The sequence below is a fragment of the Trachemys scripta genome, chromosome 6, assembly GCF_013100865.1.
Source record: "Trachemys scripta elegans isolate TJP31775 chromosome 6, CAS_Tse_1.0, whole genome shotgun sequence".
NCBI lineage: Eukaryota > Metazoa > Chordata > Testudines > Emydidae > Trachemys > Trachemys scripta.
The window spans coordinates 11769536-11797137 of NC_048303.1; the positions used below are offsets into that span (position 1 = coordinate 11769536).

The 27602-nt window shown below is 38.9% G+C and overlaps 1 protein-coding gene across 3 annotated transcripts in view; it reads right to left on the reverse strand.

Annotated features, from left to right (window-relative positions):
• Positions 1 to 27602, reverse strand: part of SMAD2 (SMAD family member 2) — a 60506-nt gene that overhangs the window by 16681 nt on the left and 16223 nt on the right. For 2 of the 3 annotated variants that reach the window (XM_034774201.1, XM_034774198.1), the window contains exons 2-5: positions 10525 to 10614; positions 9238 to 9431; positions 8541 to 8675; positions 5122 to 5196 (exon numbers count right to left, since the gene is read on the reverse strand). In XM_034774201.1, coding sequence (XP_034630092.1) covers positions 5122 to 5196; positions 8541 to 8675; positions 9238 to 9431; positions 10525 to 10614 — 494 coding nt within the window. The remainder of the gene's footprint in view (positions 1 to 5121; positions 5197 to 8540; positions 8676 to 9237; positions 9432 to 10524; positions 10615 to 27602) is intronic. The other variant, XM_034774200.1, reaches the window with a different exon arrangement.

Sequence of the window (27602 nt, forward strand, 5' to 3'; positions counted from 1 at the left end):
ACAGCCATAATGTTTTGCGCAGAGTTATGAACAACCTCTGTTCCCGAGGCCTTCATAACGCTAAGGTACTACTGTACTAACAAAAAGCAAAAGTAGCTTCTAAAGTGTGTATACAGTTGGGCAGTTATGTGTATTGATATTTTAAACTAAGGATAAGGCACTTCATTTCTGAGTGTTTCATTTAGATTACGGAAGACCATGGTTCTTCATATGCTAGCATTATATTACGATATTATTCTTCATAATGAACTACAAACACATCTGAAATCTTAACAGAGGGTCCTGTGGCACCTTTGAGACTAACAGAAGTATTGGGAGCATAAGCTTTCGTGGGTAAGAACCTCACTTCTTCAGATGACTTGCATCTGAAGAAGTGAGGTTCTTACCCACGAAAGCTTATGCTCCCAATACTTCTGTTAGTCTCAAAGGTGCCACAGGACCCTCTGTTAAGATTTCAGATGTGTTTGTAGTTCATTATGAAGAATAATATCGTAATATAATGCTAGCATATGAAGAACCATGGTCTTCCGTAATCTAAATGAAACACTCAGAAATGAAGTGCCTTATCCTTAGTTTAAAATATCAATACACATAACTGCCCAACTGTATACACACTTTAGAAGCTACTTTTGCTTTTTGTTAGTACAGTAGTACCTTAGCGTTATGAAGGCCTCGGGAACAGAGGTTGTTCATAACTCTGCGCAAAACATTATGGCTGTTCTTCCAAAAGTTTACAACTGAACATTAACATAATATAGCTTTGACACTTTACTATGCAGAACAAAAATGCTGCTTTTTACCATCTTAAGGAAACTGTACTTGTTTCATTTAAATTACCTTGTAAAAAATTTTTTTTCTTTTAAAACCTTTCCCCCTTTTTTTAGTAGTTTACATTTAACACAGTATTGTACAGTATTTGCTTTTTTTGGTCTCTGCTGCCTGATTGCGTACTTCCAGTTCCAAAGGGGTGTGTGGTTGACTAATCAGTTTGTAACTCTGATGTTCGTAAATGAGGTTCTACTGTATTAAACACTTTTAATGCTGAAATCTTAAGTATTTGTCAGGAACTCACATTACAGTCATCTCATGATTATATCTTATATCCTCATTTATATTTTGTCTATTTTTATCGACTGTAGAAACCAGTGGCTTCTTCCAGTGAGGGCAGCTAGAAAAGAAGGTAGATGTGACAAATACAGAGGTTTCATGAAGCTTTGAGATCCAAACTTTCACTGGAGGCCAGGCATGTCTTTGGAAATGACACAGCTAGGATTATATATTTAAAAGACTATTCTTTATGGAAGGATGAAGAAAGACTGAGAAAAGAAACATGGACTCTCCTGCACAGTCTGCTATGGACTGGAGAAGAAATATAGGGGAAAGAGGCAAAGACACAAAACACAAGGTTGCTTCTAGCAGGTTAGCCTTTTAACTAAGGCATCGAGTTTATACTGGTGAGGCACTGCAGCCCTTATCTAAACTAGCATAGTTAGAGTCCAATTTAAGTAAGACAGTCTATCTTGGCAGTCTGTGTTTAATGTTGGCAATTTGTACGCACTGTCAGCAGGAACTTCTCATCCAGAGGTAACAGTGCTGACCAGCGTTCCCTCTAATTTTTTACATCCACGTGCGGAATGAATTTTGTTATGTGTACCAATATGGAGGTGATGTGTGACAGGAACAGGAACTGAGTTGTTGTAGAGGTTTCTTTAACTCTACTCCTGGGGAAAATTTCTGTTTGTCTGTGTTGTTATAGAGATAGTTTCTGACAGGTATTTTGAAATAAGTTACCAAAATAATTGAAATTGGCATGATTATATACTGTTATTTTGACAAATAAAATATGCAGAATTTTAAAATAGTGTGTGCAGAATTCATTTTTTTGGCACAGAATTCCCCCAAGAGTACATAGTGAGCAAGATTGGATTAGTCTTTTGCCCCATGCTACTGGCCAAACGAGATTAGCAATTTCCTTTTGCAATTGATTTTACATATATTCTGTCACCAGCACTGGTAGCATCAAGCACTAGTCATGCAAAGTTAGGGGGAGGTCTAACCGCCAGTCAGGGAATCTTACAGTTAAGGCAAAGGACCGGGACCAACGAGATCAAAGTTTTACTCTCAGTTCTGCCAGTCTTTCTGTGTGACGTTGGCCAAATTCACTTAATATCTGCCTCCATTCCCTATATGTCAAATGGGAATACTTCTCTACATCAGAGGTACTTGTGCAGACAGAGTCATTGTTGATGCTCTCACCATGGTGATGAGCACAAGAAAAAAAAGTTATATAGAATAAGGTTTTCAAAATTGTCATACTATTTAATTAAGCAGATCTGATAAAGCAGCCCCCTAGACTTCTGGAAACAAAAGTATCAACTTCCTTGGCTAATATAAACTTATCTACAAGATGCTCTTTTCAGGATAGTCTGGCAAGATATTGGCAAGTATGCCCCAGTATGATTCATCCTTGAAACTACCTGGGATAGTTATGTTCTTTTGTAAGAAGTCATTTCCATATATAGTCATTGTTCATACTAAATTAGTATTGAAATTTCAGAAGAGGAGATTGGAATAATATGCTTGTATATACCAGAGGCATGCCATCATGATTTGTGGTGAAAAGGAGTTTTGTTAATTTAGATGGAATAAAGGACCCAAATTGTCAAACGTGTTAACAGGACCCTGAAACGGTCCAAAGTTAAACAGTTTTAAAACAAGGCCAAGGATTTGGTTGATAGAGACCTCAGCCTGCTTTGTACCCTAGCAAATGTACTATAAAATTTATTCCACAAGGTTAAAAATGTACTGATTAACATACACAAATGTAAAAGATTTTAAAAAAGGCAAAACAAATTGAAACTAAAATTGAGTGAAAATGCAAAATAAACGGTCAAAATCTATCAACACTTTTTTTTTTTTTTTTTAAATGGATGAATAGGGATTACAGTCTCTTATTCTGCCAAACAGTCCTCCTTAGTGGGGAAAAAAGGGTTCGTTCTGTTGTGTAATTCTGAGGTGGGAATGACAGTTCCTTTCCTGCTTTTGACAAAACAGCCACAAGATAGACAGGAGATAGGATAGTATAAATGGGGGGGAAATACAGCTTTTGTTGATGTTCTCAGGATACAAGTCAGCTGGTCATTCAGACAGATGCTTTTGTTTGGCAGATCGGCCACCTCTGTACTCCAACTCACCTCCCTGGCCTGGAACATCATTTGGTTGGTCTGATTAGATTCCTTTCCTTCACTGGTCCTTCAACCAAGCAGAGCTGGTTGGGTCATCTCATCTCGCTATGCTGGTGCTGTGCAGCGCAGTTGATTTTACAATCAGGTGAAAAGCCAAGAGAGGAAGACACAGGACAGGCGCAAGATAGTGGTGGGGATGGCAAAGGACAAATGAGGGAGGCAAGACAGCAGGATCTCACATGTATCAAGCTGAGTTCCCCTCTGATGAAGTGATGATAGTCAAGCGTCCCCACCGGACTATTAAGGTCTGGTGTCACAGCAACAATCCTTTTGCTACCGCCACGAGGATGGTAAAAATTTCTTTTTTCCTCAAGTTTCTTTTTAAAGGCCCCAAAAAGGATGATGGGAAGAATGGTTTATCCTCTCATTATTTTGCCACATTAGGCCTATTTTTTGAAGTACCAATTTTGTAACAAGTCACCGGGACCAGATGGCATTCACCCAAGAGTTCTGAAAGAACTCTGATGTAAAATTACGGAACTATTAACTATGGTTTGTAACCTGTCCTTTAAATCGGCTTCTGTACCCAATGACTGGAAGATAGCTAATGTAATGTCAATATTTAAAAAGGGCTCTAGAGGTGATCCCGGCAATTATAGACCGGTCAGTCTAACGTCAGTACCAGGCAAATTAGTTGAAATAATAGCAAAGAATAAAATTGTCAGACACATAGGAGAACATAAATTGTTGGGCAAAGGTCAACATGGTTTCTGTAAAGGGAAATTGTGTCTTACTAATCTATTAGAGTTCTTTGAAGGGGTCAACAAACATGTGGACAAGGGGGATCCAGTGCACATAGTGTACTTAGATTTCCAGAAAGCCTTTGACAAGGTCCCTCACCAAAGGCTCTTACGTAAATTAAGTTGTCTTGGGATAAGAGGGAAGATCCTTTCATGGATTGAGAACTGGTTAAAAGACAGGGAACAAAGGGTAGGAATAAATGGTAAATTTTCAGAATGGAGACGGGTAACCAGTGGTGTTCCCCAAGGGTCAGTCCTAGGACCAATCCTCTTCAACTTATTCAAAAATGATCTGGAGAAAGCGGTAAACAGTGAGGTGGCAAAGTTCGCAGACGATACTAAACTGCTCAAGATGGTTAAGACCAAAGCAGACTGCGAAGAACTTCAAAAAGATCTCACAAAACCAAGTTATTTACTTGTTCCCAAAATATAAGAACTAGGGGCCACCAAATGAAATTCATGGGCAGCAGGTTTAAAACAAATAAAAGGAAGTTCTTCATACAGCGCACTGTCAACCTGTGGAACTCCTTGCCTGAGGAGGTTGTGAAGGCTAGGACTATAACAGGGTTTTAAAAGAGAACTAGATAAATTCATGGAGGTTACGTCCATTAATGGCTATTAGCCAGGATGGGTAAGGAATGGTGTCCCTAGACTCTGTTTGTCAGAGGATGGAGATGGATGGCAGGAGAGAGATCACTTGATCATTACCTGTTAGGTTCATTCCCGCTGTGGCACCTGCCAATGGTCACTGTCAGTAGACAGGATACCGGGCTGGATGGATCTTTGGTCTGACCCAGTATGGCCATTCTATGTTCTTATGGTCCATTGCTTACGGATCCCCTTATCAGTCAATCTTAAACACAGTCCTTGAGTGGTATCAGTAAACCATTTATTTTTTAATTAATTCAGTTCCCCTCACCCCTTTACATTTTTTTTTTTAATTATTTTATATAACAGGACACTGTAGCAAATTATGAGCCTCTACCCACTTTCCACAGTTAGGCTTACAATTAAAGTAGGCCTGTCAGACCTCCATTATTACAACCATGGTTGAAAGAAGTCATCCCATTGTGTTAGATTATCACATCTAGAAATCCCAACTCTGAACATATAGTGAAGAGATGAATATGTTTTACCTGTATCCATGCTTTGGTTCAACTGCTGATCACTTGTTTCTCCATCTTCACTGATATATCCTGGTGGTGGCGTTTCTGCCAAGAGCAAACAAATTGTATCAATATTACATATGTTAGCTCACTGAATGCTTACAGGATTAAGTTTTTAGGATTTTCATTCGAGACAGTTTGTGCCATACACTATCTGAGCAGTGAGTTAGGACTTCACATTGGTGGGTGTTATTTGTCACAGCACCATCTGGAACACCTTCTAGCCCTAAGTCTGTGCCTTATCTAGGTGAAATTTGTGTGTAATGTCTATGTTGTTGGGTTTTTTTTTTATATTTGTCAAGTGTTCACTACATAAATGTATATATAACTTCATATGCAATTCTTGTTTGGAGCATGCTATAGCATGCTTGCATTTCAGCCAGTTGCAGAATTTTGCAGTATTGATCAACAGCTTTCACATTTACTAGAATTAAAAGTGAGAAGCCCTCTGGTGAACTCAACACTGAAAAATCCATGAACTAGCCACCTTCACGTAGGATAGCCATGTTATCAGTTACCCTTCCCACATTTTAGAATTTTCTACATTACAGAAAACCAACCCTCACTACAACAGTCCACAGTTCCACCCATTTCCTTCTTCAACATCCAAGGAAAGCTTATGTCACCCACTAGCTATACCTTCCACTCGACAATGATCCCATCCATGCCAGTTCCCTTCTCGGATTCTAGGCAATTCCAACTTGTTTTCAAAGCACCACAAAAGTTCTTATGCTTGTCACCTTCCTTAGCTTTTTAAAGAAAATTTCAATCTGTTAAATTTTAACTAATCACTAGGGCTATCAAGCGATTAAAAAAATTAATCGCACTGTTAACGAATAATAGAATACCATTTATTTAAATGTTTTTGGATGTTTTCTACATTTTCAAAAATACTGATTTCAATTACCACACAGAATACAAAGTGTGCAGTGCTCACTTTATATTTTTTTTTTACAGTGCAAATATTTGTAATAAAAAATAAGAAAACCCTACAGTACTTGTATGAGGTGAACTGAAAAAAACTATTTCTTTATCATTTTTACAGTGCAAATATTTTTATATTATTTTTTATTATAATGAGCCCTATACATTTTGTATTCTGTGTTGTAACTGAAATCAACATATTTGAAAATGTAGAAAAACATCCAAAAATATAATACATTTCAATTGGTATTCTATTGTTTAAAAGTGCTATTAATCGCAATTTTTTTGAGTTAATCGACTGAGTTATCTGTGATTAATCGACAGCCCTACTAATGACAAACAATTTAAGAGGGTTTTTGATACTGGAAGTCTAATTTGAGAGTGGCAATAGTTTAAAATAAAAAAAAAAAAAAAAAAAACCACACAACACAGGAGACTACGGTTGGCTTCCTCTGCCCCCCAAAATATGCATTTTCTATACTGCCTTGAAGGCATTAACTCACTGCACTTCAGGCAGCCATTTTCTATACGAAATCTCTGAGCCAGGCAAGCCTTTTGCTATCAAGGCACCTATTGATGCCTTTCCCTTTTTACGGTTTACAAACTAAAAGGAAAAGATTTAAATATCTTCAATAAACCTTAAATGACTGGAGGGTACTTGATTGCTATTAAAATAGATATATTACCATGGTAATTGAGAGATGGTTAATATTGTAACTAAATGAATAGTAAAAAGCCCTCAACTTTGAATTTTTACTTACTCTAGAATAAGTATTGCAAAAAGATTTTAAAGTCATGTACTAATCCAAAATTGCACTTGGGGGATCAAAGGAATTGAACAAGACTAAAAGTCAGACAAGAAATTCAACTTTCACAGATACCAAACAAATTTACAATGAAGTCATAAAAAGCTAGCATGTATCGTGGAAATCTTTCACACATATTCAATGGGATCACGGCTGTAGATACCAGAAATGAACGTTCTGCTTGCACACAATAAAGTACCCAAGGTAACTATTTTCTGAACGGTACTATCATTCTAGCACATCAGATTACTAGCCACGTTTATATTAAGATAACTAAGTAGTGAAAAGAATGGTTTCAAGAAGTACTTGAGAGAATTGTTTTTTGTTATTGTTTATTTTAATATAAACACAATCCACTGTGAAAATGGATTCTTCCCACCTCTGATGCATACATTACGGTTGAGCCAACAGCTATGGTTAAGGTCAATAACCGTTTCTAATCTAATTAATCCCTCCTGTTTTCAGTTGCTAACCTTCAACCTTTGTCATTCACATTTTCCGTATATGGTTTTTGCCTCAGAACACAGATTACCTAGCACCAAAGCAGCCCAAAACAGAAAGCTGAAGTTTGGTATTTAAGACCCTCATTACTAGACAGTTTGAAAACTGAAGTTCTGCACGTACAGTAACTTTAGAAAAATACGTGCAGCCTTGACAGGTCATACAGCCCATATCATCCAGTCCTACCAGTCAGAGGTTTAGGAACATCCAGAGCATGGGGTTGCATCCTCTGACCAGCTAGGCTAATAGCCATTGATGGACCTATTCTCCATGAACTTACCTAATTCTTTTTTGAACCTGCTGACTATTAATTTCATTGGGTAAGCTCTAGTTCTTGTTATTTACCCCCTCCCATAACACTTCCCCATTCACTTTCTCCACACCATTAATGATTTTAAAGACTTCTATCATATCTCCTCACCTTTTCCCCCCTCCATCATTGTTTCCTTTGTGTACATTTTCTAATGATAATGTATATTTTTTTGAGATAGGGCAACTAGAACTGTATGCAGTATTCAACATGTGGCTGCTGCTCACTGAGAAGGTGCTCCCATAGAACTATCCACAATGACTTCAAGTTCTCTTTCTTGAGTGGTAATAGCTATCACCTTAAACGTATAGTTGGGATTATGTTTTCCAATGTGCATTACTTTGCACTTACCAAAAATGAATTTCATCTGCCATTTTGTCATGCAGTTACCCAGTAGCGTAACTCCTGGCAATCAGCTTTGGACCTAACTATTTTAAGAAATTTTGTATTGTCTGCAAATTTTGTCACTTCAATGTTCACCGCCCCCTTTCCAGATCATTTATCAAGTCAGACCACTGTCCTCAACAGCATCTCAAATCCTAGACATGCTGTCTAATAAAAATAAACATGTACACTGTGTCATATTTTTGTTTTAACAAACAATGCTGGTTTATTAGTTTAGTAAAAGCATACAGAATTGTTTTGTACAAAAGCATATTTATAAATATTTTCACTTGAATTATTATAGCTACAAAAAACCTCACTTTGAAGTTTAGAAAGCATATCCTGAGTTTGTCTTTCTAGTAATCTTAACAATTACAGATTTAATTTAATGTCTACCTTTGACTTATTACATGGATATTAACCACTAATATAAAGAGATAGTATCTTTTAGAAAAGAAAGATACCTGGTATATAATTGCTCTGTGGTTCAATTCCAGCTGGAAAGTTAGTGTTTTCAGGAATGGAATGAGTATAGTCATCAAGAGGCGGAAGTTCTGTTAGAATCTCAGTATGTCGTGGCACTAGCACAGGAGGCAAAACTGGGAAAGTAGAATATAAAACATTAGTGAGATCCCGTAAATATCTATTTTACTTCTCTATGTTCTATGAAAACCAGATCTTCAGATATGCTGAGCTGTTTTGAAACTCAGGCAATTACAGAGTAGTTCTAAATCAGTTATCAGAAGTATCAGATTTGTAAAAAGCCTGTTTAATAAGACTATTCCATATCAGCTAACTTGGACAGTCATTTATGTTTTCAGTAGTCAAACGCAGGTGGATTTCACTACACTAATTGCAGACATTTTCATGCTAAACTGAGGGTTTGAAACTGTCCAACATAAATAAAATACACATTTTAGAAGTTTTTCTATATTACCACAATTGAAAAGTTAACTGACAGTCCAATTATTTGAGTTTGCAAAATCTATGCTATTTTTTCATCCAAATCTTGCCATTTTGGCAAAACCGCATGGACAACCCTTTTCTGCTCACTTTTGTACCCTAAATATTACTAATGGACTCCAACCTAATCTATTAAGAGTTTTCTGGGTAAACATTGTACTGGGGCTTCTTTAAAATGTCTAACGGCAGTCTTCCTACCTGGTGTCTCCACTCTCTGATAGTGGTAAGGATTTACACATACTTCATCCTTTTTAAGATTAAAAGCATATTCACAGTTTTCAATTGCCTTAAGTTCATGGTGACTGTGAAGATCTGGCCAGCGCCACAAGCGGCAGTAAATAACATGTGGTAATCCTTTACGATGAGATACCTGTAGACGGCCATCGAGAGACCTATATGGGGAAGATGTTCAAAAATATTTACAGGCTGTATCTTAAAAATCATCATAATCAAAAGGTTGGGGAATGGGGCGGTTGAGTGTTTTCTCTACCCCCTCAGAAAACAAAAGGATTACAATATTTAAACTGCTGTTGCTGGAGAACTTCAGAAGGTAGTATTTTTAAAGTAACTTGAGAAGCTCTAGCATAAGTTAATGCCAATGAGTTTGGGATTCATTAAAAAGCCATTCCACCTCCAAGCACATAAGATGAATACTTCATATGAATTTGACAGGTACAAGACATTTGTAACATTGCACACGATGAACAGTCCCTCGATTTCTACCCTTCAGGACTACACTGTAGCATGGATGCTTTAAGCAGAGTAATTTCCAGAGGACTTCAAATAAACCTAAAGCAGTCAGCTGCTCAGGTGATCCACATGGCAGTATAACAATAACGCAAAAAGCATCAAAACACATCTTGTAAAAGGGTGCAATTTAATTATGTATTTGAGTATTCATGGACCTTGCTACCAGTTGAAAGTGTTTTGCTAGTTTTAAGACAGACTGCATAAGCTTACACAAATGCAGATGTTTATGATTGTTATGGGATGGGAGAGACAAACCTCAATACACAAAGTAAAGGTGACATGAAAAAATAAAAACCCTATTTAATTTTTTTTAAAAGAATAATTCTTTAAATCTTGCTAATTGATCAGATATGTGCTACTAGTTCAAAAATCTATGACATACAAAGCAATTTAAAAACTTTGTATAATTAGGCCTAAGGAGTTAAGTGTGCTAACCTGGTTGTTAAAAATACCAAAACACATTAGCGCTTGCATTTTCTAAGTCTTCCCATTCTTTCAATGGCATTGGTGTGGGAGGAGGATTATTCCAGAATTAGAATTTTCATTGGTCAAAACATCAGCTGAGAATCTTTTTTTAAAAAAATAGTGGCAAGCAATTGTTTTTAGAGTGCTGTACCATATGATAACTAGGAAGCATTTTAGTAAAATTTACAGCAAAAGCATCCCTCTACAGACCCTCCAAAGCCAATCCCTCCCACAAGATCTCTATGATGAGACAGAGGGCAGCATATTCACCTGGTTTGTTCAGAGAAGCTGTAAAGGCCTGTTGTATCCCACTGATCTATCGTATTTGGTGTACTCAGTCCCCAAATTTCAGAGCAAGTGCTGTGCATAAATTGAAAACAAAACAAAAAACAAAAAAATTGATGTGAATATGGAAACATGGTTATTCAAAATACCATGATGTAAAACATGGAAAAGTGTACATAATACTTCCTTTCACATAGAAGATATAGCATTAGATATCAAGTTAAACCTAACACAAATGCTCTATTTTCTATATGAAGGAGGCCAATAAAATGGAACATGTGACTCAAGGTAAATGGTAATGTTTTAAAAAGGTGAACAATTTCTCTGACTTTAAGACATCAACATAGTTGTAATGTCCCTTAAAACACGCAAAACTTCATCAACCTGGCTGTAAACAAGATTTAATTTTAAAAACTAATTTTTTTTAAATAAACCTATTTAAGTAGTTCATAAAGTAAGGCCATGTGCATCTTAAGTTGAACTGCCACAGCATAAGGAGAACAACTTCTAGACATCACCATGTCAATACCAATCTAATATTTCCATTCAGATGCTAGCTTACTGTTTTTTCCCCCCAAGTTAGAAAAACTTCAACTCATTTCAGAAGAGTGCCTGTCTTGTTGTTAAGACAATTACAGAAAATGATGAGAAATCTTAATTAAAGCACGTATCGAATACTATTTTCTGCTCCCACAGTGTATGCAAAAAAGAAAATAGTCTAACACAATAGCTTCAAAGTAGCCTATCTTAGAATTACATTTTAACTAATGACTACCAAAACCATAAATAAGTGGGGGGAGGGAAACGGGAGAGGGGACACACCCACCTTCCCTTACCATTCTGTGAAAGATTTTTTTTTGCTAAATCAGTTCTGAGATTTTATAATGGATCGCAGCAGTGAAAAAAAATCCTCCACAATAATAATTACAACAGTTTTAAGTGAAGAGGAGACAGTGTGATGTTGTGGACTGGGCAGCATGTTTCTGGGAGCGAGATATTCGGTGTCCATACCCGGCTCTATCAGACTCTCTCTGTGGCCTTTGGAAGTCAACAATTTTGCTTTCCCATCTATAAAAACAGAATAACCCTTGCACCTCAGAAACTTAAGAGAATGTTAATGTTTGGATACAACGCTTTGAAATGCCAAGCGCCAGTTATAAAGCAGTCTTAAGTTTGGTTGCTGTAGTTCTTTAATGTTATTAACACACTTTTAAAATGTTACCATAGATTAGAAATCCAAGATCTCCAAACCCTTATTTACAAGCTCAAGCTTTGATATTTAAAATTTAACTATTAAAATTAGCGTAACATATCTTAGACTAAGAAGTCAGAGGTAAGTGCTAATGAGCAATTTAAAAATAAAAAGCAACATTTCATTTTCGCACAAATGGTTTGTATAAGAGTGTTCTATTTTGCATAAAGAAACTCACCAAACAGCAACCATTCAGATACACACCCTTTACAACCAAGTCTCGTTCAATTTATTGGAATTTTATTTAGCATCTATGTGTCATGGAAAAGCAACAAGATAAGGAACCTGAGTGAAGGATCACCTTTGGGGTTTGGTGATCACTTAGACACTTTACTAATGAAATTTTGCAGTCTTTTGGCTAGATCATTTTCTTTAATATACATCTCTATTGCTAAGATGCCTGGGTCTAAAGACTCATTAGTACATACCATGTGCTGGGTATTAATTGACATATGAAGCCTTTATGGTTTTATGACTGGAGTTGGTTATCTTTGAGATGTGGCTCCTTCAAATACAGCAGTAATGTTTCAAACCTTACACTAAATTGTATGGATTACTTAGAGCATGATAAATGCAAGCAGCACTTTAGTCTAAATGGCTAATGACTAATTCCAAACACTAGTGGAGATACCAAGTTGTTAGCTCATCCCAAGTGGCTTGGAAAACACAGTATTAGTCAACTGATCTCAGGCAAACAACATTCCCGATTGATCACATATGACACCATTTTGCAATGAACCCTGGAACACTGTTCTAAGGAAGGAAGGATGCTTTTATTCAAAAAGTGAGAATACTTAATCACAAAAGTTATCAAGTCCTTTATTGGGGGAGGGATAGCTCAGTGGTTTGAGCATTGGCCTGCTAAACCCAGGGTTGTGAGTTCAACCCCTGAGGGGGCCATTTAGGGATCTGGGGCAAAATCAGTACTTGGTCCTGCTAATGAAGGCAGGGGGCTGGACTTGATGACCTTTCAAGGCCCCTTCCAGTTCTAGGAGATGGGATATCTCCATTAATTTAAAAAAAAAAAATTAAAAATGTATCTTTCAACAGGACCAGAGTGCAGGCAGTATGTCACCCATTATGATCCAGGGCACATTTGCTTAGAACAGAGGTAACATCAACATGAGCTTTAGGGCTAGCTTACACTGGGTCTTCACCTCAACTCCAACCATCTATGACAAGCCACCGATATAGATGTCCTGGTACAAATATTAAATATATTCAAGGGAACCTATGATTTGCATGGATGGAACTCGCTTGAAACCAACTTGTTACTGCTCATTGTGGCAAATCTATACCGACGTACTATCAAAGCTGCATCCAGAGCCGTTCCCCTTTTTGTGCCCCACCCAGAGATTTCAAACCAGATGGTGTCCAAAAAACCACCAGTCCAAGAAATGGAATAAGATTTTAAATGTTCACTTTTATTCTAGATAAACTGATTAACGGAATGAAAAATCTTTCAAAATGGAACAGACATTAAAAAAAAAGACTGCATTCTGAAGCAAGCCTTGATAATAAAAATCTGAGATAATCCAACCTGCTAGCCTTCCTGGCTCCAATGCCAAAAAGTAGGATCACTCCCCACATATAAAAATGGGCCATTCCAGTCTAAGCCTGTGTTTTCACATAACTTATTTTGAGATGAAGAATCACTCTCCATGAACAGGGAATTTTGGGGAAACAATCTACTGCACTATTTGAGATTGCAAGACATTTGATCCTTTGGAAGGCATACTGCATTCTAAAAAACAATTATTCAAGCTTGATATGGGCTTCGACCTCTGTAAGAGTGACTTGATTTGTTTTTAAAAGAATTTCAAAGGAGCTGTGACCAAACACTCCACTGCTTGAGTGATCCATATTTGTTTTAGCCACTTAATTTGACTGATGTCCTCACTTTTTCAGTATGAGGTGGGTCCATCTCCCCCTCCCCCATAAGATTAGCAATATAAGTTTGTCAAAATGCCATACTTGTTTAAAAAATTGTTTTTCTATAGTCCTGTTATCACCCCTGTAACACATGACTCTTAAAAAGGGTAATGTAAACTGATTGCCCCAATCTCAAACTAGGATTCATGTATGTATACACCTTTATCCCGATACAACGCTGTCCTCGGGAGCCAAAAAAAAAAAATCTTACCACGTTATATCTAACTTGCTTTGATCCGCCGGAGTGAGCAGCCCCGCCCCTCCGGAGCACTGCTTTACCGCGTTATATCCGAATTTGTGTTATATCGGGGTAGCGGTGTAGTTATTTAAGGACTTCTCTATCTAGGTATAGCCAAAGATGAGAATTTAAACCAATATAGCACCAGCACCCTGGCAGACATTCCAGTACGAGTGTCTTTTTTCAGTTTAGTTTGTCTCTTGGGAAGGAGTTTAAGCTAAATGGAAAAAAAAAAAGGCACTCTTGTACCTTAATACAAATATCCACACCGGGGGCTATAGTGGTATAACCGCTTACAGGAGAGTTTTGATAGGGCCTTGTATAGTCGCCCTTCATCAGAAATGTAGCTGTAAACAGGCAGAAGCTGAGCTGGTGTCCTCATGATTTTTAAACTGGCTGGATTTTAGAGAATTGCCAAATACGTCTTTTAGTCTTCATGGAAAGTCCTCCTTGAAGAAACTGGGAGTGCTGCTTCTGCATCAGATGCAACTGAGAATCTCCATCATGAAGGGAGGCTAGCCAAGTTGAGTTGCACGACAGCCCTTAAGTCCTAAGGCTCCTGGAGTTAGGAGGAAGGGAAAGTCATTCCCTGGAAAGAGAAAGCAGACCCTCTGGAGTTGGAATATTCCTTGTATTAACATATTATTTTGGGTAAGTGGGGAATTTTCAGGGAAAAGGACAAAGCCCTGACAAATATCTGGTTAAGCCAGAAAACAACATCATGGACAATTTGGTCCTGTATACCCAAACCTCTGAACTGACCACAGGACAGTTGTGGTTCAGTTCAAGATCTCCCTTCTTTAACTCAGAATTTAAATACATGCTTCTGCTGGGGATCTTTGGATGCCCAAACCTTTCCACAGAGTGAGCTGCAAATGCTGGATCTGCAAGCTGCCTCTTTCTCTGACTACCAAAAGTGACAGTGACCAGCACAGTGAGATTCTTTAAGTGTGACCCTCATTCTACTACCACAGCCAAGTATCAGAGGGGTAGCCGTGTTAGTCTGAATCTGTAAAAAGCAACAGAGGGTCCTGTGGCACCTTTAAGACTAACAGAAGTATTGGGAGCATAAGCTTTCGTGGGTAAGAACCTCACTTCTTCAGATGACTTGCATCTGAAGAAGTGAGGTTCTTACCCACGAAAGCTTATGCTCCCAATACTTCTGTTAGTCTTAAAGGTGCCACAGGACCCTCTGTTGCTTCTTACCACAGCCAGTGTGCTTTCAGCCCTTCCATTTCATTTCCTCCTAAAAGGAGATTAGAGTTCCAAAGGAAGCTATTCTGGGCTAGAAATTGTCCAAATGGAGCCAACAATTGCAGTAAAGCTTCCAAAAATTTGCGGCAGAATGCTAAAGCTGCTTCTTTCAATGAGGAAGGTTCCCGGGAATGTAGTGCAGGAGGAGTGGGTAAAGGAAGAGCCTAACTAGAAAAAGGTAAGAAAAAACTTTTCATTGGCTGTATTGCCTAAATCTGGACATAGGGAAACAACTGCTAGTTTGCATCAGTGGACTTGTAGAAGGGTAATGGACTGGAAGAGATTAGTTTCTGATTTGAATATAATGAATGATTTACCTGCAAATATGGATAGCGGGAGAGGACAGTTGGTTTGACCTATAATGGTAAGGTGGGCAAAGTGGCCTCTTGTCATTCAGTGAGGTGGGCAGGGATACTGCCCTACATCATGTTTCAGAAATCTATTTTGCATTACCTATATATTTTGATATAACCTATATAGGAAGGAGCAATTAGTATTAGGTGGCAAAGCAGCTCTTACCAAAGAGTCCACAGACTCCAATGTAAGCTCTGGAATGGTACAGATCATACGTAGGGCATCTGGCTCCAAACCCTGGTCCTAATTCAAATACTCTAGTAGGGTCTACCCTACCAACCTCTCTATCAAGAAAAAAGTGACTAAGTGCAGTGTTCAGGGATTTTTAAAAACAAAAACTCAATTTTAACATTTATTTCAAGGCAGAATATACTGCCTTTCATTTGGCAGAGTGCATAGAACATTACAAGCACTTTCAGACACCTAATGGGCAACTTCAAGTATCTGCCTATACACTGGCTGTAAACACAGAAATTTGTTTGAGTAGTAACTAGTAAGCATCCTGCAAGAAGGCTCATGCTAGTGTTTGGTGCTATGACCGTACAATTTAGAAGGGGAGGAGGTTTCAGAAACGGTTCAAGTAGAATGTAAAGTTAAAATCCATTAACTTAGCATGGAGGTTTCTTGGACATGTTATAAGAATTGGAGAGTAGATACACCCCTAAACAAAAAGTATAAAGGACAGTGTGATGAAATGGCAAGACACAAGATAAAATTTGAGCCAAACAGGAGTCAAAGACTAGAAGCCAGCCGAAGAAATAACCAACAGAATGCAACAAACAGAAATAAGTCAGTAGGGAGAAGAGAATATGGAAGAGCAATCAGCAGGATAAAAAAAAACCTGAAGTAATTCTTAGCATATCAATAGTCGGAAGCATGCAAAAATTGTGATGAACCTACCACTATCCTTTAGGGCTTTACGAGATTACCACCACCAAGTGGCAAGTTTAATATCAGTTCCTGATTACAAATTATGGAGTGAGGGAACAGGACTTTCCTGTGCACAGCTGGACAGAAAAGCTGCTGCAGCTTGACTATTACTTTTAGAAGAGCCTGCAGTCAGCATAGTGTTGACTGACATAACTGTAAGTGACAGCGAGGCATTGGGCGGAGGCAGTGATTGTCATAGTTCAATTTGTGTCAGATTTCTCCTTGGGTATTACATGTCTTGTTAAATATCATGTATAGCAATCCGTAAGGAGAGTGTGGAGTAAATGATCAGAAGTGACAATTCAAATCAACACGAGTTGATGGCATGCCATGCCATCGTTAGACTGAAGTGATGGCAGCATTTGACTTGATGGTTTTAAGCATTTCTGTATCTTATGCTTTAGGTATGATTTGTTGAGGTGCAAGAATATGGTGATTTTGGTATTAGAACACAGCACACTTTAGGTGTAAGCTACACAGAGCCTCTCTTTTCAAGAAGTGTTATATATGTATGAGGTTGCAGGACAACTACCACATCAAATAAGTTAAGTACACTACAATGGACTGTAGATCTCTTAAATGTTCATGAAAGGCATAATTGGGTTCCACTTTCCTTGTCACAGTCTTGCAGAGGAGTGGAATGGCTGCAGGGGAGAGGGAGAGTAGGGACAGTTCAGCTAGAGACAATACTGCCTGTTGAAGTGGCAGTATTGAGTAGGAGAACAGACACTACAGTGATACATCTGGCCAGTATGTGGGTCATTAGTTTCCAAGCATGCTTATTTGTTAAATTTCACTTCAGAATGGTGTTGGCCATTTGCATTTCTCTTGTTCCTGAAACAGTCTTGTATTATTTCCCTATGCTCATGCCTGAACTTATCATATCCTTTGGAGGTGACCCTCCTTTTGTGTTTCTTCTTGAACCTGTACACCCAGTCAATGTTTATGTCCCAAGAGCAGTTCTTGCAGGCTTTTACTTTTCCCAGACATTAGGTTCATGAGCCTTTCCACCAGTGTTAATCCAGTCTGCCTGTCCCCACACCTATTCGGAGTCATCTGTAGTGCAGGAGCAGCAATGGAAATGAAAAATAAGTTAACAGTTAACCATTGTAGTACTCTAGCCATCCTTTTAAATACTAGGAGACAGTAATGAAAGTAACAGCTTGTTTAAGTTCTCATTCTACTCTTTCCTGAAGGGTTCATTGGACCAGAGATGGTAAGGATATTAGAATTCACACTCGTTGTAATGAGTTGGGACATAGGAATGCTTGATTACTGCAATAGTAGAATGGAGATAAGGCTTGTTGCTGTCACTTTATCTGAATTAACAGAGGTTACTTGCTACAAGCAAACAGAACCCTCACACATCTTTGTAGAGGAGCCCATCAATGGGGGAGAGGAAGACAAACAACTGTCCGAGTAATGGAAAAGCTGATTAGTTTGCTGTACTTACTGTATTAGTGCATTTCTCCAAAATTTGATTGCAGTGCTGGAGAACTTGCTTTGAGTTTGCTATAACTCCAAAGAGCTGAGCTAAGATAGTAACCATAACCAACTGGTGTCCTACTAGATTTACAGAAGCCTGAGTCACATCTGACAACAGGCATAAAGCAGTGTCATTATTGCTCTTATTCGTGGTTTATTTGTACATCACTTGCCTGGAAAATCTGTTTAGGCCTATTTTCATACATTAAATAGCAAAATAATGAAATTTAATTCCTGGAAGAACAGATGAATGCTAATTATATTAACATGAATTTGGATAGAACTCAGTAAAGCAGCGCTCCGGGAGGGTGGTGGGGGGGGGGGGGGCGCTGTGCGCTCCAGCGGATCAAAGCAAGTTCGATATAACGCAGTTTCACCTATTACGCGGTAAGATTTTTTGGCTCTTGAGGACAGCGTTATATCAGGGTAGAGGTGTACTAAATACTTTGTCCATAGTGATCAGTGTAATTTCTTGCCATATGTTTGATTTTTAGAAAATAAAATTGTTGTTACTAAGTATAAATCCTTCCCTTCATCTCAATATGCCTTTTAAAATCTGTTTATCTGTCATTGCTCAGCAATCCATACAGCTGAAAGGGAGGTCACCATAGGGTATGCCAGGCTGGAGCGGGGACTGAATGGAACGAGGAGGAGTTCTATAGGTGCCACTTGTGGGACAGAGATGGAGGGGGAGAATACTATGAACTAAAGGAGCTCTTGAGAGCATAAGAACTCAAGAAGCAACTACTCAAAACCACTCTGCAAAAGTCAGCCCACTTACATAAAAAGTTGTGTACTCAGAGTAAAGGACCCTTGTATCCAAACTCCTCCTTGACAACACAGCTAGGCCACTCTCTCTTGATCCTTGCTACCTGAAAGTAGATCTTGAGATCCTCACACAATGTGTGCTCTCTCCTGCTCCAGCTTAACTCTCTGGTCCATCAGCGTTCTCTGAGTCAGTTACCATTGTGCCTCCATGCTATCCAAAAGCACCTCTGGGTGGAAGAGTTAGTCCTAAATGGAGTCCAAGCTCTCACCTTTTCTGCCCTGAGCTTGAGAGGACGAGGCCTTTTCCTGTAGCCATATTGCAAGGCCTAAGGCCTTTGTCTGCAGCCATATTAAGAGCAACAGCCATGAGCGAGGAAGCAGGAAGTCACATCCTCACATTCCATCTAAGTTACATCAAAACAATGTAATATAAGGCTGTTAAGAAGGTGATCCTGTGCTAATAGTGCCCACCATCACCAAATAAAGAAACATCTTAAGATGGTTAAAGAAAACTGAGTTTGATAGCATTCTGTCTGGCAAGAAATCACTTATCAATAGTTTGTGGTTGGGAAATCCTCATTTCTTTATTGTTTTTATCTTTCTGGTCCCTACTTCTCTACTGTTTGTAAGAAGGGGAGGGATAGCTCAGTGGTTTGAGCATTAGCCTGCTAAACGGAGGGTTGTGAGTTCAATCCTTGAGAGAACCATTTAGGGATCTGGGGCAAAAACCTGTCTGGTGATTGGTCCTGCTTTGAGCAGGGGGTTGGACTAGATGACCTCCTGAGGTCCCTCCCAACCCTGATATTCTATGATCTTTGTCTGGTTCTTTGATTGTTTCTGTCTATTACATAATTAATTAAGGTGGTGGGGTATGATTAGGTTAGAGAATTTGGTTACAATATGTTAGGATTGGTTAGTAAAATGATTGGCTAAGCTACAGCTAAGCAGGACTCAAATTTCACAATATAAACTGGGGTCCAAAAGGAAGTTATTGGGAACCAACTCCAGGACACAGCCCCAAGATCAGAGCTGCCAGACCTCAACACGCTGCCAATGACACCCCGCAGAAACTGGAGTCCCCCTGATCCTGACTGGCCCTCAAGAAAAGTTAATCTGCTTTAATAGGAGTGGTGAGCACTGTATATTTAGTGTATGCATTCTTGTTTTTTGGTAATTGTTAATAAATAGAGGTTAAATAGGATATTACTGTGTAAGGCTCTTTCACTGGTAAAAGACCACACAAATCCAGAGAGAGTCAGGTTATGCCCCGAGCCCATGGAACGGCAAGGGTGGGTGCCTAAATTAACAGGGTTACACCTGAGCCCTAGGAACAGGGTAAGGGTAGGTGCCCGCCCCTAGAGTGAGAGAGTCAAAGAATTGTGTGGGTAACAAGTTAGAACTACTGTTATTGTCCCAATCTTATCATACTGAATCTTCAGTCTTTAAATCCTGTTACTGCTCGTCACTCCAAGTAACATCTCAGCCAGCTGTTCATATGAGAAAGTGTTGCAAATGACAGTTCAGCTGGGCTTGGACCTCCTAGTTTCCCACAGAATCATAGAAAATTAGGGTTGGAAAAGACCTCAGGAGGTCATCTAATCCAACCCCCTGCTCAAAGCAGGACCAACACCCACTAAATCATCCCAGCCAGGGCTTTGTCAAACCAGGCCTTAAAAACCTCTGAAAATGGAGATTCCACTACTTCCCTAGGTAACCCAATTCCAGTGCTCAACCACCTTCCTAGTGAAATAGTTTTTCCATAACAGCCACCAGCATCTGCATGTATCTTCGGTTATGTGATGTCCCAGCTAACACCAGTAACGGGTGCCAACCCAGAGAGTCCATCTCTGAAAACAGCATGCAACTGAGCTTCACGGGGCATGCAGTGATATTTGTACAGTTAAGTGGCCTCAGGTCGAAATGAAGCCGGTGCAGAACAGAAAGTAAATTAGAGAGGTTGCCTTAAGCAGTGAGCACTGTACTGTGGAACAGTAGTGGGGAGATTAAATGCCCCACCAGAGTTAACATCAAGTACAACACAACAGTTAAGGACTACAGGTCCTCAAAGCAATACCTTTAGGAACATGCGTGTTGACATGAGTGGTAGGAGAACTAAACAGTAGTTAGTTCACACAGTTTCTGCAATACAGAAGAGACCGCAATGGCCTGAAATGCCTCATCCAATGAATTTAATTCATGTTCTCATCTCATGTTTCCTAGCCAGATGTCATGAACTTTTTATTAGCATTTTATTTATAAGAAGGTTAACTTCATGTAGCATAGACCTGCTACAGGAGACACTATATCTAGTCCCATTTTCCAATCAGCTAGGGACATTCGCTGTGCCCTGATACTAACAGCCAGGACAGTTCCTATGGAGCTGCTGGTAGCTTCCGAAAGAACATGTCATAGGACTATTTTAGTTTACTTCCAGCAACCAGACAATCCTAGAATCAGAGGAATTTTGTACTCTTCTCCCCAGCTGTACTAAGTCACGGTAGGAAGGATGACATTGAGGCTAAGACCATGGACTGGACTTCAGAGATCTAGGTTCAATTCCTGCTCTGCTATAGACATCGAATGTAGCCTTAGGCAAGTCAATCAAGTCTATTCTTCAAATTCCACAGTTCTAGAAGTAAGGGTAATACTTTCTTACCGCACAGAGTTGGGGAGAGTGTAAATTACAGATATGATAGTGCTGAGAACCATGTAAATGCTTAAGATAGCAACAACAATTTGTACTTTTTGGAAAAGCAGTTAGTCCTTTTAGAAGTGGCATTTTAGTAATCTGCTCAATAAAGTCCTTGCTAAACCTACAGAATAGATTCTGCCTTTTCAGGGTAACACCAGGTAGTAATGGGACTTGGATTTTGTATTTTAGTGGAAGGCCATCAGCAGCTGAAGCAAAGAGATTCCAAGTGTCATTTAGTCAACCTTCTTCCAGTTTAGAAGATTTAAAAGCCTCTGTCACGGATTATAATTAGTTCATGTAAACTAAACTTTGCTGGTATGGGTGTGGGGAGGGCACACCTCTAAAGGAAAAGGAAGTGGAGATAAATAAATACCTGAGGTCAATGACAGTCCTAGGCCTAGACAAATTTTTGTGGTTTTAACTAAACTGGTGAAAACACCTGTTGGGGCACTTATTTTGATCTAAATGCCTTATTTCAGATTACCTTATATTTCCTAATACAGTCGATCTCAACCTTTTTCTTTCGAACCCACCCACCCTCATCTTATAAAAACTCCAGAGCCCAGAGGGGCAGAGGAAGGCGTGCTCTCTGAAGCTCCGGGCCTTCTGCCCCACAGGGCACTGGCGCTCGGGCACAGGTATAGTTTGACTTTTATTTTGGGGCTAGGGCCTGGTGGGGCTTGGGACAGCTCTGCACAACAGGGCCTGGGGAGGGAGTGGCCCTTCCACCCCTGGCTCACCTCAGCAGGCCACCCAGCCTGCTTGTGCTGGGGGGTGGTCTGCAACCAAAATTATAACTCAAGTGGCTCAAAAAAGATTCAAAGCTACTCAGAGCACAGGTTGGGGATAGCTAGGGGCTATGTACAATGAGGGATGAAGCTCAGAGTGCACGGAGGAGGTAACAAAGGGCTATGTGCAGTGAGGGGTTTCGCTGCATGAGCAGCCCCAGGCACCAGCAACAGGAGATGGGGGAGCTCTATAGACGCCTATTCCATGGCACCAGCCACAGCAACAACAGACCTGCAGTGTCAGGCTCCGACTTCCCACTTCTGATCTTGCCAGGGGACAGGGAAAAGACAAGGAAGTGGGGGGAGGGGGAGAAGAGAAGAGTTGCCCGGGGGGCCTGCTGAGCTCTGGTTAATCATAAATTACCCTGATTCTCATTTCTACAATTAAAAGGCAAACACTTCACAGATTAACACAAAACCTACACTAGAAACAACTACTTGTGCCCTTAAAGGGGTACTGAAATATATTCGTCTCTCTCTCTTTTTTTTAAAAAGAAACCTGTACACATTTTTTGGATGGGCTTCTGCATGAACTCTAAAGTCACATTACCATGATGTATTCTTCTGATACAACTAATAAACATATAATGAGGTGTGAACTCACTACAGCTCATAATTGTTCTTTTACATCCTGTTGATCTCTTTCACACAATGCTGAATGACAGGAAAACAGATTAAGGATGGTAGGACTCAGTCCCTGCATTCAATGAACTTTAAAGTTTTCCCTCAGTGAACATTGCAACTAAAGCAATGGTAGCAAGTAGTAGACAAAACATTGTAGTAAAAAAAATATAAAGGCAGCTCACAGTCAGTACTCTAAGTTTGCTATGAGCAAAATTAGATAGTGGGGAAGATTGTCAAAAGCACAGTTAGGCCAGAGTAATTGGTGTCTTTCCAGTATTTCCCCAGTGGTAAAAATACTACAGCTGTCAATCACAGTGAGCTCACGTGATTAACTCAAGAAACCCAAATATAACTGCAGTTTTAATCACACTGTTAAACAATAGAATATCAATTGAAATTAGGGCTGTCAAGTAATTAAAAAAATACTGTGATTAATTGCATCGTTAACCAATAATAGAATACCATTTATTTAAGTATTTTTGGATGTTTTCTACATTTTCAGATATATTGTTTTCAATTACACAGAATACAAAGTGTACAGTGCTCACTTTATATTTATTTTTGATTACAAGTGTTCGCTCTGTAAAAAAAATAATATTTTTTTCAATTCACCTAATACAAGTACTGTAGTGCAATCTCTATCATGAAAGTTGAACTTACAAATGTAGAATTATGTACAAAAAATAACTGCATTCAAAAATAAAACAATGTAAAACTTTAGAGCCTACAAGTCCACTCAGTCCTACTTGTTCAGTCAATTGCTCAGCCTAACAAGCATTACAAGTTTGCAGGAGATAATGCTGCCCGCTTTTTGTTTACAATGTCACCTGAAAGTGAGAACAGCCATTCACATGGCACTGTTGTAGCCGGCATTGCAAGAGATTTATGTGCCAGATGCACTAAAGATTCATATGTCCCTTCATGCTTAAACCACCATTCCAGAGGATGTGTATCTATACTGATGACGGGTTCTGCTCAATAACAATCCAAAGCAGTGCAGACTGACGCATTTTTGTTTTCATTATCTGAGTCTGATGCCACTAGCGGAAGGTTGATTTTCTTTTTTGGGGGTTTGGTTTCTGTAGTTTCCGCATTGGAGTGTTGCTCTTTTAAGACTTCTGAAAGCATGCTCTACACCTCATCCCTCTCAGATTTTGGAAGGCACTTCAGATTCTTAAACCTTGGGTCGAGTGATGTAGCTATCTTCAGAAATCTCACATTGGTACCTTTGCATTTTGTCAAATCTGCAGTGAAAGTATTCTTAAAATGAACAACATGTGCTGGGTCATCATCCGAGACTGCTATAACAGGGAATATACGGCAGAACTCGGGTACAACAGAGCAGGGGACATACAATTCTCCCCCCAAGGAGTTCAGGCACAAATTTAATTAACACGTTTTTTTAAATGAGTCATCAGCATGGAAGCATGTCCTCTGGAATGGTGGCCGAAGCATGAAAGGGCATATGAATGTTTAGCATATATGGCATAAATACCTTGCAATGCAAGCTACGAAAGTGTCATGCAAATGCCAGTTCTCACTTTCTGGTGACACTATAAATAAGAGGAAGAGTAAACAAAGTAAAAGAACCAGTGAGAGGCATAAAAGGAATCCTTTCAAAAGTGGACTTTATATCTTAATATGGAAAATAGAAAGGAGCATAAACAAACTCTGGCAAATGAAGTGTGAAAATATAGTTAGGAAAACCAAAAAAATTATTTGAAGAACGGCTAGCCAAAGACACAAGTAGTAATAGCAAAAAATTTTAAGTACATCATAAGCAGAAAGCCTGGTAATCAACCAGAGGGGCCGCTGGACAATTGAGATGCTAAATGAGCACTCAAGATAAGGCCATTGCAGAGAAACTAAATGAATTCTTTGCAGCGGTCTTCACGGCTGAGGTGATCCCAGCAATTACAGGCCAGTAAGCCTGACTTCACTACTGGGCAAACTGGTTGAAACTCTACTAAAGAACAAAATTGTCAGACAAATAGATGAACATAACTTGTTGGGGAAGAGTCAACATGGTTTTTCTAAAGGGAAATCATGCCTCACCAATTTATTAGAATTCTTTGAGGAGGATCAACAAGCATGTGGACAAGGGGGATCCAATGGATATAGTGTACTTAGATTTTCAGAAAGCCTTTGACAAGGTCCCCCTCCAAAGGCAAAGTAAGCTGTCATGGGACAAGAGGAAAGGTCCTCTCATTGACTGGTAACTGGTTACAAGATAGGAAACAAAGGGTAGGAATAAATGGTCAGTTTTCAGAATGGAGAGCACTAAATAGTGGTGTCCCCGAAGGGTCTGTACTGGGCCCAGTCCTAGTCAACATATTCATAAATGATCTGGAAAAAGGGGTAAAAAGTGAGGTGGCAAAATTTGCAGATGGATACAAAACTACTCAAGATAGTTAAGTCCCAGGCAGACTGCCAAGAGCTACAAAAAGCTCTCTCAAAACTAGATGACTCGGCAACAAAATAGCAGATGAAAGTCAATGTTGATAAATGCAAAGTAATGCACATTGGAGAACATAATCCCAATTATACATATAAAAAGATGGTGTCTAAATTCACTGTTACCGCTCAATAAAGATCTTGGAGTCACTGTGGATAGTTCTCTAAAAACATCCACTCGATGTGCAGCAGCAGTCAAAAAAGCGAACAGAATATGGGGCATCATTAAGAAAGGGATGGATAATAAGACAAAATATTACATTGCCTTTATATAAATCCATGGTACGCCCACATTTTGAATACTGTGTGCAGATGATGTCGCCCCACTGAAAAAGGATGTATTGGAATTGGAAAAAGGTTCAGAAAAAGGCAACAAAAAAGATTAGGGGTATGGAACAGCTTCCATACGAGGAGAGATTAATAAGACTGGGACTTTTCAGCTTGGAAAAGAGATGACTAAGGGAGGATATGACAGAGGTCTATAAAATCATGATTGGTGTGGAGAAAGTAAATAAGGAAGTGTTATTCACTCCTTCTCATAACACAAGAACAAGGGGTCACCAAATGAAATTAAGACAAAAGGAAGTATTTCTTCAGACAACGCACACTCAACTTGTGGAACTCTTCGCCAGAGGATGTTGTGAAGGCCAAGACTATAACAGGATTCAAAGAAGAACTAGGTAAGTTCATTGAGAGGATGGCAGAAATGGTGTCCCTAGCCTCTGTTTGCCAGAAGCTGGGAATGAGCGACAGAAAATGGATCACTTGGTGATTACCTGTTCTGTTAATTCCCTCTGGGGCACCTGGAATTAGCCACTGTCGGAAGACAGGATACTGGGCTAAATGGACCTTTGGTCTGACCCAGGCCATTATGTTCTTAGGTAAGAGGGCAGCATTATCTTTTGTAAATGTAAACAAACTTATTTATCGATTGACTGAACAAGGAGGAGGACTGAGTGGATATGTAAAACTTCAGAGCATACATAACTGCACTCAAAACCAAAACAATGTAACAAAAAATATACATTTGTAAGTTGCACTTTCATGATAAAGAGATTGCACTACAGTACTTGTATGAGGTGAATTGAAAAATCTTTGTTTATAAATATTTGCATTGTAAAAATGATAATCAAAAATATGCATTTTGATTTCAATTGCAACAAAGAATACAATCTATATGAAAACGTAGAAAAAGATCAAAAATATTTAATAAATTTCAATTGGTATTGTATTGTTTAACAGTGCAATTAAAACAGATTAATCGCAATTAAAAATTAATTAATTTGAGTTAATCGTGTGTTAACTGCAATTAAACAGCCCTAAAATGTATTAAATAATTTGATGTTTTTCTACATTTTCAAATATATTGATTTCTGTTACCCAATATACGAAGTAGACAGTGCTCACTTTATATTATTTTTTATTACACTTTTAAAAATGGTGAACAAAAGAAATAGTATTTTTCAATTCACCTCATACAATTACTGCAATCTTTGTTGTGAAAGTGCAACTTACCAATGTAGATTTTTTGTTACATAACTGCACTCAAAAACAAAACGATGTAGAACTTTAGAGCATACATGTCCAGTCAGTCCTACTTATTCAGCCAATCACTAAGACAAACAAGTTTGTTTACATTTACAGGAGATAATGCTGTCCGCTTGTTATTTACAAATGTTTCCTGAAAGTGAGACTAGGCGTTCGCATAGCACTTTTGTAGCCGGCATTGCAAGGTATTTATGTGCCAGATATGCTGAACATTTGTATGCCCCTTCATGCTTCGGCCACCATTCCGGAGGTGGTATTTCCATGAGGATGACGCTTGTTTAAAATAAATAAATAAAATGCATTTATTAAATTTATGACTGAACTCTTTGGGGGAGAACTGTATGTCCCCTACTGTTTTACCCACATTCTGCCATATATTTCATGTCCTAGCAGTCTCGGAACAACCCAGCACGTTGTTCTTAAGAATACTTTCACTGCAGTTTTTACAAAAACGCAAAGAAGGTACCAATGTGAGATTTCTGAAGATAGCTACATCACTCAACCCAACATTTAAGAATCTGAAGTGCCTTCCAAAAATCAGAGGGACAAGGTGTAGAGAATGCTTTTAGAAGTCTTAAAAGAGCAACACTCCGATGTGGAAACAGAAACCAAACCACCAAAAAAGAAAAATCAACCTTCTGCTAGTGGCATCTGACTCAGATGATGAAAATGAACATGCATCGGTCTGCACTGCTTTGGATGGTTATTGAGCAGAACCCATTATCAACATGGTCACACATCCTT